This window comes from Cebus imitator, unplaced genomic scaffold, assembly GCF_001604975.1.
Source record: "Cebus imitator isolate Cc_AM_T3 unplaced genomic scaffold, Cebus_imitator-1.0 Scaffold205, whole genome shotgun sequence".
In the NCBI taxonomy this organism is placed as follows: domain Eukaryota; kingdom Metazoa; phylum Chordata; class Mammalia; order Primates; family Cebidae; genus Cebus; species Cebus imitator.
Window position 1 is genome coordinate 757,640 of NW_016107520.1, and position 12,690 is coordinate 770,329.

General features: G+C 40.9%; 1 protein-coding gene across 1 annotated transcript in view; it reads left to right on the forward strand.

Annotated features, from left to right (window-relative positions):
- CPLANE1 (ciliogenesis and planar polarity effector 1) overlaps nucleotides 1-12,690 on the forward strand; it is a 160,689-nt gene that overhangs the window by 80,715 nt on the left and 67,284 nt on the right. The window contains exons 33-34 of the mRNA XM_037745599.1: nucleotides 6,240-6,530; nucleotides 10,796-11,566. Of these exons, the coding sequence (XP_037601527.1) occupies nucleotides 6,240-6,530; nucleotides 10,796-11,566 (1,062 nt within the window). The remainder of the gene's footprint in view (nucleotides 1-6,239; nucleotides 6,531-10,795; nucleotides 11,567-12,690) is intronic.

Here is a 12,690-nt window from a genome sequence, read left to right on the forward strand (position 1 = left end):
GATCTCTCCTTGCTTCTCATGTGGGCACTTATTGCTATTTATTTTCCTCTAGAGACTGCTTTAAATGTGTCCCAGAGATTCTGCTATGTTGTGTCTTTATTCTCGTTTGTTTCGAAGAACATCTTTTATTTCTGCCTTCATTTCATTGTTTATCCAGTCAACATTTAAGAGCATGTTGTTCAGTTTCCATGAAGCTGTGCGGTTCTGAGTTAGTTTTTGAATTTTGAGTTCTAACTTGATTGCACTGCGGTCTGAGAGACGGTTTGTAATGATTTCCTTTTTTTTTGCATTTGCTGGGAGTGATTTACTCCCAATTATGTGGTCAATTTTAGAGTGGGTGTGATGTGGTGCTGAGAAGACTGTATATTCTGTGGATTTGGGGTGGAGAGTTCTGTAAATGTCTATTAGGTTTGCTTGGTTCAGGCCTGAGTTCAAGTCCTAGATATCCTTGTTAATTTTCTGTCTTGTTGATCTGTCTAATATTGACAATGGGGTGTTAAAGTCTCCCACTATAATTGTGTGGGAGTCTAAGTCTCTTTGTAAGCCATTAAGAACTTGCCTTATGTATTGGGTGTGTATATGTTTAGGATCATTAGCTCTTCTTGTTGCATTGATCCTTTTACCATTATGTAATGTCCTTCTTTGTCTCTTTTGATCTTTTTTGCTTTAAAGTCTAATTTATCAGAGATGAGAATTGGAACTCCTGCTTTTTTTTGCTCTCCATTTGCTTGGTAAGTCTTCCTCTATCCCTTTATTTTGAGCCTTTTTGTATCCTTGCATGTGAGATGGGTTTCCTGGATACAGTACACCGATGGGTTTTGGCTTTTTATTTAATTTGCCAGTCTGTGTCTTTTGATTGGGGCATTTAGTCCATTTACATTTAGGGTTAATATTGTTATGTGTGAATTTGATACTGCCATTTTGGTGCTAGCTGGCTGTTTTGCCTATTAGTTGATGCAGATTCTTCATTGTGTTGATGCTCTTTACCATTTGTCATGTTTTTGGAGTGGCTGGTACTGGTTGTTCCTTTATATGTGTAGAGCCTCTTTCAGGAGCTCTTGTAAATCAGGCCTGGTGGTGATGAAATCTCTGAGTAATTGCTTGTTCATGAAGGATTTTACTTCCCCTTTGCTTATGAAGCTTAGTTTGGCTGGATACGAAATTCTGGGTTGAAAGTTCTTTTCTTTGAGGACGTTGAATATTGGCCCCCACTCTCTTTTGGCTTTTAGGGTTTCTGTTGAGAGATCTGCTGTGAGTCTGATGGGCTTCCCTGTGTGGGTAACCCAACCTTTCTCTCTGGCTGCCCTTAGCATTTTCTCCTTCATTTCAACCCTGGTGAATCTGACGATTATGTGCCTTGGGGTTGTTCTTTGTGAGGAATATCTTTGTGGTGCTCTCTACATTTCCTGGACTTGAATATTGGCCTGCCTTGCTAGGTTGGGGAAGTTTTCCTGGATAATATCCTGAAGAGTATTTTCCAGCTTGGATTCATTGTCTTCTTCACATTCAGGTACACCTATCAAAGGTAGATTAGGTCTTTTCACATAGTCCCAGTTTTCTTGGAGACTTTGTTCATAGCTTTTTACCCTTTTTTTCTCTAATTATGCCTTCCCATTTTATTTCATTGAGTTGATCTTCGACCTCTGATATCCTTTCTTCTGCTTTGTCAATTCAGCTGTTGAAACTTGTGCATCCTTCGTGAAGTTCTCGTGTTGTGTTTTTCAGCTCCATCAATTCACTTATATTCCTTTCTAATTTGTCCATTCTCGTTAGCATTTCATCAAATCTTTTTTCAAGGTTCTTAGCTTCTTTCCATTGTGTTAGAACATGTTCTTTTAGTTCACAGAAGTTTCTTACTACCCACCTTCTGAAGTATGATTCTGTCATTTCGTCACACTCGTTCTCCATTCAACCTTGTTCCCTTGCTGGTGAGGAGTTATGATCCCTTGTAGGAGGAGAGGTGTTCTGGTTTCGGGTGTTTTCATCCTTTTTGTGATGGTTTCTTTCCATCTGTATGGATATATCTACCTGTCGTCTTTGTAGTTGCTGAGTTTCAGATTGGGTCTCTGAGTGGACGTTCTGTTTGTTGATGATGAGGTTATTTCTGTTTCTTAGTTTTCCTTCTAACAATCTGGCCCCTCTGTTATAGGGCTGCTGAGGTCCACTCCAGGCCCTGCTTGGCTGGGGATTGCCTGCGGCAGCTGCAGAACCATAAGGGTTGCTACCAGTTTCTTTTTCTGCTATCTTTGTCCCTGAAGGATACCCGCCAAATGTCAGTCTGAGCTTTCCTTTATGAGGTGACTCTTTGGATATACAGGGGCCTGGGAGCTGCTTGAGGAGACAGTCTGTCCTTTATAGGAGCTCAGGTGCTGAGCTGTGAGCTCCGTTGTTCATTCGGAGCTGCTGGGCAGGTACGTTTAGGTCTGCTGCAGCAGAACTCATAAACCGCTTTTTGTTCCCAGGTGTTCTGTCCCAGGGAGTTAGGCCTTTATTTATGAGTTTCCATTGTGCTGCTGGCTTTTTTTTTCAGGGCTGCCCTGTCCAGTAAGGAGGCAGCCTGGTCACTGTCTGGCTGCAGAGGCTTTGCTGAGCTGCTGTGGGCTCTGCCCAGCTGCCGTGTGAACTTCCCTGCAGTCTTGTTTATATGGGTGTAGTTAGAAGTGCCTCGGCAGTGGTGGCCCGCCTCTGTATTGGCCGAGTCTCTATGTAATGGCAGGTTGCCTTGGCAATGGCGGGTTGCCTTGGCAACGGCAGGCAGCCTCGGCAACTGCAGGCTGCCTCAGCAATGGTGGACTACCTCCGTAGTGGTGAAGTGCCTTGGTAATGGTGGACGACCCTCCCCCACAGAGCTGGACCGTCCCGGGTTCAGCTGCGCTTGCTGTGAAACTCTCAATCCAGAGAGTTGCTGATTGCTGTTCTTTTGTGGGGGTGGGACCAGCCGAGCCTGATCACCTGGCTCCCTGCCTCAGAGCCTTTTTTTTCTTTTTTAGTTTAACAAGCAACTCTATCCCAGTCGCCTGTTGAAAGGGCGCGGGGATCTGTGTGATTTCCCCTGCGGCGACTCACTGTGCTGGCTTAAACAGCGGCGCTGAGATTCGTGGTACTTTTTTTGCCTAGGAATCTCCTGGCCTGGCTCACTGTTCAGTCCCCTCTTTAATCAGATGGATGGGTGACTTCCTGGGTCTCCAATCGCCAGCCAGAAGAGCACCCGGACCAGTGTATTTTGTACGGAGAACCGGGCGCCAGGGCGCCGACATAGCAGCCGTGCTGGGCAAAGCAGCCATGCAGGGCAAAGCAGCCGTGGGGACCAAAAGTTCCGCACCAGCCAAAACAGCAGTGCTGGTGACCCGTGGGGCTCTTCCGCCTGGGAATATCCTAGTCCATGGGCAATAAAAATGCAGCGTCCACTCACCCTATGTGCTTTCACTGGGAGCTGCAACTTCGAGCTGTTCCTAAACGGCCATCTTGGATCTTCCCCCCCTTTTTTTTTCTGTTTAATAACAATGGTTAATTATTTACCTTTTTTTAAAATTTACATTTTTAGAAACATTAGTTACCCTCAGATCTAATCTTCTGCTCATTTGTCCTACATTTACTTCCATATTCTTTTATGTGATGTAATATATACCATTTCCATACTGATGATCCTTGGCACTAATTTTCTTTTTTTTTTAATCTTTTAAATTTTTATTTTTTGAGACCGAATCTCACTCTGCCGCCCAGGCTGGAGTGCAGCCTCCACCTCCTGGGTTTAAGCATCGCCTGCCTCAGCCTCCTGAGTAGTTGGGATTATACATGTGTGCGCCACCACGCCTGGCTAATTTTTATATTTTTACTAGAGATGGAGTTTCACCATGTTGTCCAGGCCGATCTTGAACTCCTGACGTCAGGTGATCTGCCCACCTCGGCCTCCCAAAGTGCTAGGATTACAGGTGTGAGCCACTGTGCCCAGCTGCACTAATTTTCTCTTTAAGAATAGTTGTCCAGCATCTCCCCTGGCCCATGAAATTTACTGAAACTGATTTTATTCTTATTCTCCCAGTCCTTTCTTTCATTTTTCTATTTAGTAGCACCACCTATTCTACTACCTTAAAGTTTTAGAAGCATCTCTCAAAATGTTGGATGGATTACTTGGGGACTTTACTAGTCACTGTCCTATACATTTAACAAGTTCTCCAGATAATTCTGATGCACACAAAAGATTAAGAATCACTATCTTCAAAAGTCATCTTTGCCTTCTTTTTTTTTTTTTGAGATGGAGTTTTGCTCCTGTTGCTCAGGCTGGAATGCAGTAGCACCATCTTGGCTCACCGCAGTCTCTGCCTCCCGGGTTCAAGGGATTCTCCTGCCTCAACTTCCTGAGCAGCTGGGATCACAGGCATGTGCCACCATGCCCGGCTGATTTTGTATTTTTAGTAGAGTCAGGGTTTCTCCATGTTGGTCAGGCTGGTCTTGCATTCTCGACCTCAGGTGGTTCGCCCACCTTGGCCTCCCAAAGTTCTGGGAGTATAGGCATGAGCCGCCACACCCAGCCATCTTTGCCTTCTTTCACAATCCTTACCCAATGTTTTACTATGCCCTCTTGAATTTTTTGCCCATGCTATATGTCTGTATAGCCAGTTGTTATTTCTATAGCAGTGGCTAACCTTAGATTCTCAGTTTCATACTTCCATTGTATTCTATTTGCATTTTCTAGGGCCCTTTCTTCATGTATAATTTTAATAATCTTATTCACCTATTTAAAAATCTTTAGTAAATTTCAGGAACAAATTTGTGTAATATATGATATCAATCTTGTTTTAAAAATATAAAGAGGCCAAGCTCTTTATAGTTTTGCATTTTATAAGAGGTGGCTCACGACTTTAATCCTAGTGGTTTGGGAGGCTGAAGTGGGAGGATTGCTTGAGGCCAGGAATTTGAGACCAGCCTGGGCAACATAGCAAGACCTTATCTCTCCAAAAAACAAACAAACAAAAAAACCATTATCCAGGCATGGTAGCACATGCCTGTGGTCTAAGCTACTCAGCAGGCTGAGGTGGGAGGAGGCTTTGAGCCCAGGAATTTGAGGTTACAGTGGGCTATGATCAGGCCGCTGCACTCCAGTCTGGGTACCAAGGTGAGACCTTGTCTTGTACATAGATTCAATAGATAGATAGACAAAGAAAGGAAATACACTAAAATGTCCGTGCTCATTATTTTTGAGGGTAGGATTATGAATTATATTTTATTTTTAAAATGTTTTTTTCTATAAGTGTATATTTACTTTATAATTAAAAGAAAACTACATTTTTGAAAAACTGTTTCCCTATTGGTTTGTTCTATCAAATGCAAATTCTTCTGTTGGCCTTCAAAAACTTCACTTTGAAGTTTTTACCTTCTCTCTTTTCTGGCCTTACTTTCACAAGTCTAGTGGTTCTCAAAGTGTGATGCCTGTATGAACAGTATCAACATACTTAGATCTCCGAAATACAAATTCTCATGCCCCTATCCTAGACCTGTTGAATCAGAAAGTTGGGATCGGGATCAGCAGAGTGGTTTAAGTCCTCCAGGTAATTGTGATGCATGCTGAAGTTTGAGAACTACTAAACTAGTCAATTTTTCATTATCCCTGCTATAAATCTCCTGTTCCACCTAAGCCAATATCTATGCTAGTGGTTCCCAGGCTTTTCTGGACATTGAAATAACCTGGTCATCTTAATGAATACATATGCTGGTTCCTATCCCTAGACATTGTGGTGTTATTGGTAGCGAGTGACTTGGTCATCGGGACTTATGAATACTTCTCAGGTGATTGTAAAGTGCAGCAGAGTTTGGGGACCACTGGTGTCTCACTTTACTTTCACCTAGTCAGCCTTTCCAAGGGAATTCCTTGCCCTTCACCTGTGTACTGCTTTCTGCTTATTTCTGAAAACTATTCAAAATACACTTATTCTTGGAATCTGTCTTTATCCCACTCTTTTGATCCCTGAGATGTTTATGGAAAGTGAATGCTATAAACTGTTTACAAATAGTCCCAAGTTTCATTCGTATTTGTATGTCAGTTGACAGGAAGTTAACATTTTTTTCCTCTCCCTTTTAAAAAAATTTCCCTGACTATGTCTCCTGCTCAGCAATCATGAGTCTCACAGATACTAAGACAAAGGTGTGACCATTGTAGAATATTCAGATGATTATTGTTGATTCCTTAGATTGTTTTTGTTATATTTTAAGATATCACTTCAATTTTTGTTTCATTCAAGCTGCAGCAGATCAACTTCATGAGCCTAATGCAAATAGTAGGATCATCCTTTGCTAACCTCCCCAATACGCAACAACTTCTACAGCAGTCTCAGTCTGTGCGTTTAGGGGGAAGCCAAGAATCAAACCTAAGAGGATGTGGTGATGTTGAAGACAGCAACAAAAATCTTGAGGAGAGATTTTTTATCAAATCACAGTCAATGGGAGAGAACACCAGAGAGCCTCACAAGAATAGCCCATACTGCCATGAAGGAACTATCCCATCTGGTCAAAATAGAAATGAAAATGTACAGGTAATATATATAAAAATACCATTAATGGCCGGGTGCGGTGGCTAACATCTGTAATCCTAGCACTTTGGCAGGCTGAGGCAGGTGTATCACCTTTGGTCGGGAGTTTGATCCATCAGCCTGGCCAACATGGTGAAACCTCGTCGCTACTAAAAATACAAAAATTAGCCAGGCATGGTGGTGTATGCCTGTAATCCCAGCTGCTCAAGAGGCTGAAGCAGGAGAATCCCTTGAACTTGGGAGGCAGAGGTTGCAGTGAGGCAAGATCATGCCATTATACTCTAGGCTGAGTGACAGTGAGTCAGTGAGACTCTGTCTTAAAGAAAAAAAAAATCATGTTCTTTATTTATTTTTCATTTTATTGGGCTACATATTTTTATAGAGAAGTTTTTTTTTGCTTTCTAAATTGCATTTTAGGTTTTGGGGTACATGTGAAGAACATGTAAGATTATTGCTTAGGTACACACATGGCAGTATGGTTTGCTGCCTTCCTCCCCATCACCTATATCTGGCATTTCTCCCCATGTTATCCCCTCCAACTCCCCACCCCGGCTGTCCCTCCCCTGTTTCCCTCCCACAGACCCCAGTGTGTGATGCTCCCCTCCCTGTGTCCATGTGTTCTCATTGTTCAACACCTGCCTATGAGTGAGAACATGCGGTGTTTGATTTTCTGTTGTTGTGTCAGTTTGCTGAGAATGATGGTTTCCAGGTTCATCTGTGTCCCTACAAAGGACATGAACTCATCGTTTTTGATGGCTGCATAGTATTCCATGGTGTATATGTGCCACATTTTTCCTGTCCAGTCTATCATCGATAGGCATTTGAGTTGGCTCGAAGTCTTTGCTATTGTAAACAGTGCTGCAATGAACATTCGTGTGCATGTGCCCTTATAACGGAACAATTTATAATTCTTTGGAATTATACCCAGTAATGGGATTGCTAGGTCAAATGGAATTTCTGTTTCTAGGTCCTTGAGGAATTACCACATTGTCTTCCACAATGGTTGAACTAATTTACACTCCCACCAACAGTGTAAAAGTGTTCCTATTTCTCCACATCCTCTCCAGCATCTGTTGTCTCCAGATTTTTAATTATCATTATTCTAACTGGCGTGAGATGGTATCTCAATGTAGTTTCGATATGCATTTCTCTAATGACCAGTGATGATGAGCATTTTTTCATGTTTGTTGGCCTCATATATGTCTTCTTTTGTAAAGTGTCTGTTCATATCCTTTGCTCACTTTTGAATGGGCTTGTTTTTTTCTTGTAAATCTGTTTTAGTTCTTTGTAGATTCTGGATATTAACCCTTTGTCAGATGGGTAGATTGCACAAATGCTTTCCCATTCTGTTGGTTGCCAATTCACTCTAATGACTGTTTCTTTTGCTGTGCAGAAACTGTGGAGTTTGATTAGGTCCCATTTATGAATTTTGGCTTTTGTTACCAGTGCTTTTGGTGTTTTAGTCATGAAGTCCTTGCCTATGCCTATGTCCTGAATGATTTTACCTAGGTTTTCTTCTAGGGTTTTTATTATGTTAGGTATTATGTGTAAGTCTTTAATCCACCTGGAGTTAATTTTAATGTAAGGTGTCAGGAAGGGGTCCAGTTTCTGCTTTGTGCACATGGCTAGCCCGTTTTCCCAACACCATTTATTAAACAGGGAATCCTTTCCCCATTGCTTTTTTTTTGTGAGGTTTGTCAAAGATCAGATGGTTGTAGATGTGTGGCGTTGCCTCCGAGGCCTCTGTTCTGTTCCATTGGTCTATATCTCTGTTTTGGTACCAGTACCATGCTGGTACCATTTTGATTACTGTAGCCTTGTAGTATAGTTTGAAGTCCGGTAGTGTGATGCCTCCCGCTTTGTTCTTTTTGCTTAGAATTGACTTGGCTATGCGGGCTCTCTTTTGGTTCCATATGAAGTTTAAGGTGGTTTTTTCCAGTTCTGTGAAGAAGGTCATTAGTTACTTGATGGGGATAGCGTTGAATCTAAATTAGTTGGGGCAGTATGTCCATTTTGACAATATTGATTCTTCCTAACCATGAGCATGGAATGTTTCTTCATCTGTTTGTGTCCCCTCTTATTTCGTTGAGCAGTGGCTTGTAGTTCTTCTTGAAGAGGTCCTTTACTTTCTTGTTAGTTGTATTCCTAGGTATTTTATTCTCTTTGTAGCAATTGTGAATAGCAGTTTGTTCTTGATTTGGCTCTCTTTTAGTCTGTTATTGGTGTATAGGAATGCATGTGATTTTTGCACATTGATTTTGTATCCTGAGACTTTGCTGAAGTTGCTTATCAGTTTCAGGAGACTTTGGGCTAAGGCGATGGGGTCTTCTAAATATATAATCATGTTGTCTGCAGATAGAGACAGTTTGACTTCCTCCTTTCCTAATTGAATACCCTTTATTTCTTTTTCTTGCCTGATTGCTCTGGCTATAACTTCCAATACTATATTGAGTAGGAATGGTGAGAGAGGGCATGCTTGTCTAGTGCCAGATTTCAAAGGGAATGCTTCCAGTTTTTGCCCATTCAGTATGATATTGGCTGTGGGTTTGTCATAAATAGCCTGGTCTTGAACTCCTGACCTCAGGTGATCCACCCACGTTGACCTCCCAAAATGCTAGGATTACAGGCATGAGCCACCGCACCCGGCCAGGGTTTGGCTTTTTATCCAATTTGCCAGTCCGTGTCTTTTGATTGGGTTGTTTAGCCCATTTACATTTGTGGTTTATATTGTTATGTGTGAATTTGATCCTGCCATTTTGATGCTAGCTGGCTGTTTTGCCTATTAGTTGATGTAGTTTCTTCATTGTGTCGATGCTCCTTACCAGTTGATATGTCTTTAGAGTGGCTGGTACTGGTTGTTCCTTTCTATGTTTAGTGCCTCTTTCAGGAGCTCTTGTAAAGCAGGCCTGGTGGTGATGAAATCTCTGAGTAATTGCTTGTTCATGAAGGATTTTACTTCCCCTTTGCTTATGAAGCTTAGTTCGGATATGAAATTCTAGGTTAAAAGTTCTTTTCTTTGAGGACGTTGAATATTGGCCCCCACTCTCTTGGTTTTTAGGGTTTCTGTTGAGAGATCTGCTGTGAGTCTGATGGGCTTCCCTTTGTGGGTAACCCGACCTTTCTCTCTGGCTGCCCTTAGCATTTTCTCCTTCATTTCAACCCTGGTGAATCTGATGATTATGTACCTTGGGGTTGCTCTTCTTGAGGAATATCTTTGTGGTGTTCTCTTTATTTCCTGGACTTGAATATTGGCCTGCTTTGTTAGGTTGGGGAGGTTTTCCTGGATAATATCCTGATGAGTATTTTCCAGCTTGAATTCATCCTCTCCATCACATTCAGGTACACCTATCACACGTAGATTAGGCCTTTTCACATAGTCCCATATTTCTTGGAGACTTTGTTCATTTCTTTTTATCCTTTTTTCTCTAATCTTGTCTTCTCATTTTATTTCGTTAAGTTCATCTTTGAACTCTAATATCCTTTCTTCTGCTTGGTCAATTTGGCTATTGAAACTTGTGTATGCTTCGCGAAGTTCTCGTGTTGTATTTTTCAGCTCCATCAATCATTTATATTCCGCTATAAGCTATTTATTCTCGTTAGCATGTCATCAAACCTTTTTTCAAGGTTCTTAGTTTCTTTGCATTGTGTTCTTTTAGCTCAGAGAAGTTTCTTATTACTCACCTTCTGAAGCTTGTTTCTGTGAATTCATCAGTCTCATTTTCCATCCAGCCTTGTTCCCTTGCTGGTGAGGAGTTGTGATCCCTTGAAGGAGGAGAGGTGTTCTAGTTTTGGGTGTTTTCATCCTTTTTGTGTTGGTTGCATCACATCTTTGTGGATTTATTTAACTGTGGTCTTTGTAGTTGTTGACTTTCAGGTGGGGTCTCTGAGTGGATATCCAGTTTGTTGATGATGAAGTTATTTACTCCTGTTTCTTAGTTTTCCTTCTAACAGTCAGGCCCCCCTGCTGTAGGACTCCTGTAGGTCCACTCCAGGCCCTGCTTGCCTGGGGATCACCTGCAGCGGCCTCCGTTCTGTCACTGGGAGCTGCAATCCCAAGCTGCTCCTAATCAGCCATCTTGGATCCCTCCCAAAAATCATGTTCTAAGTAGTTCAATTGTTGTCACATTTTTTGTTGAGTAAATACTTTTTTTTTTCTTTTTTAGCAGTTCCTACATTTTACCTACTTCAAATCATACTGAACACCATTTACAAAGTAAGGAATTTCTAATATATGCTAAACTTACACGATATATTTTTTTCTCTTGCAGAGTGTTCCACATGGGAGTATTCCTCTATGTCAATTAAATGGCCTGCCCCAGAAAAGAGGACCAATTCCATCATCTCAAAACTTACCATCCAGTTTGTTTTATCCAGCTCCTGCTGAAAATACTAACCTCTACCTTTTGTCCACACCTTCTGTTGTTCAGAAGGCACCTAGACTTATCCCACATGCAAAAACATTTAGTCCTGGTGATGGTTTTCCCTTGCTTCAATTTAAGCCTAAGCAAGAATTCAAACCCCTTTTCTTACATACAGGGAGCCTTCCACAAGTTCCCTTCAAGCCTCTGCCACAACAAAGAGAGGCTTGGGGATTATCTGATTCCTTCCAGCCTGATCCACCAGAAAGAGTGGCACAAACTATACCAGCACCCCATTTGAATGTAAGCCAGTATAATACTGAAGCCAAAAAAAAAGAAGCTGAGCGCAAGACATGGGCAGGAACTGTAATTACAGAAATTCCTAAGCATGTGAACTTGGATCAGTATGTTGGACAAGAAAACTTGAGACCTCAACAGGACTCTTCAGTGTTTATAAAACCAGAAAAACTATTTGATGTTAAGCCAGGGCCCCTTGAGATACCTCCTCACCATTCCTTTGGACTTCCGTTACTATACCTGCCACTTAAACCTCCTGATAGGTTTTCATCAACCTCAAGAGCCTCAGTTACTGTTCCCTCAACACTCATCCAACCTGTAGCAGAAGAAAGAAAATACCCAAGCCTGTTATTACTTCATTCACATTTGTCCCCAGAAAATATGGTAATCAATTTTTGCATCATAATGGAAAAACAGTGTCCTGCATTTTTTAAAATACCATAAGTACTATATGATCAAAGAAAAGCTCTTCCACATAAAAAAATGCTTGTTATAGAAAATAACATATACAAATTGGGCTGAAAATAATGATTGAAGCTGGGCATGGTGGCTCATGCCTGTAATCCAAATATTTTGGGAGGCCAAAGTGGGAGGATCCCTTGATCCCAAGAGTTTGAGATCAGCCTGGGTAACAGGGAGAACCTGTCTCTATTTATTAAAATATTATGTATTTTAAAGGTTTTAGGTCTTTCTATCAATACTGCAATTTACTGGACTCTTTCATAGATATTTGCTACTCTAGGAAGAAATTTGAAGTAAAATTACCAGGTGCTTTGTGTAAGATTCAAACACTGAAAAAAAAAAGCAAAAAATAATTACCAGATGCTCATGTTTATGTGTGTCTAGAGTGAGAACAAGTGAACACACATATTGTTGGAGGTTTCTAGCAATTATTATATGATCTTCAAATCTTTCACAGGTTAAATTTGTTAAATAGACTCAGATCTGTGAGTAGTAGTGCATATATTAAAATGGTAGTTTTATAAACCTACCAAGTCCTCTTTAAAGGCATAACTTTTGATTTATGAAATTCAAATGGTGTAGGCTCTAGTTTTGAGGACAGCAGTACTGTCTTTGGGAGGTAATTCAGTAATGCATTCTTTGGTGTACCTTTATGATTTGAAGATGGTACTGGGAAAATAAATGATTATTCCTTTACTTACCATACCTACTTTTCTTCTGAACATATAATGAGCAGAAGAAGAAAGACTAAAAGGAGTGGAACAATAGATATTTTAAGAAAAATTATTCTAAAATTTTTTATCCAAATAGTATAATGAACTTTCAAGTTCTCATCACCCAAACCCCAAGGCTTCAGGGATTTTCAGCATATTGCTGGTCTTTTCCATTCATGCTTCTGTATCTTCCCTGTTGCAAATAATTTCAAGTTAAATGCTGGACATTACATAATTTCACTCACAAGAGGAAAGTGTTTTTTTTTTTTTTTTTTTTTTTTTTTTTTTTTTTTTTTTTTTTTTTTTTTTTTTTTTAACTTTAGCATGCCTTGT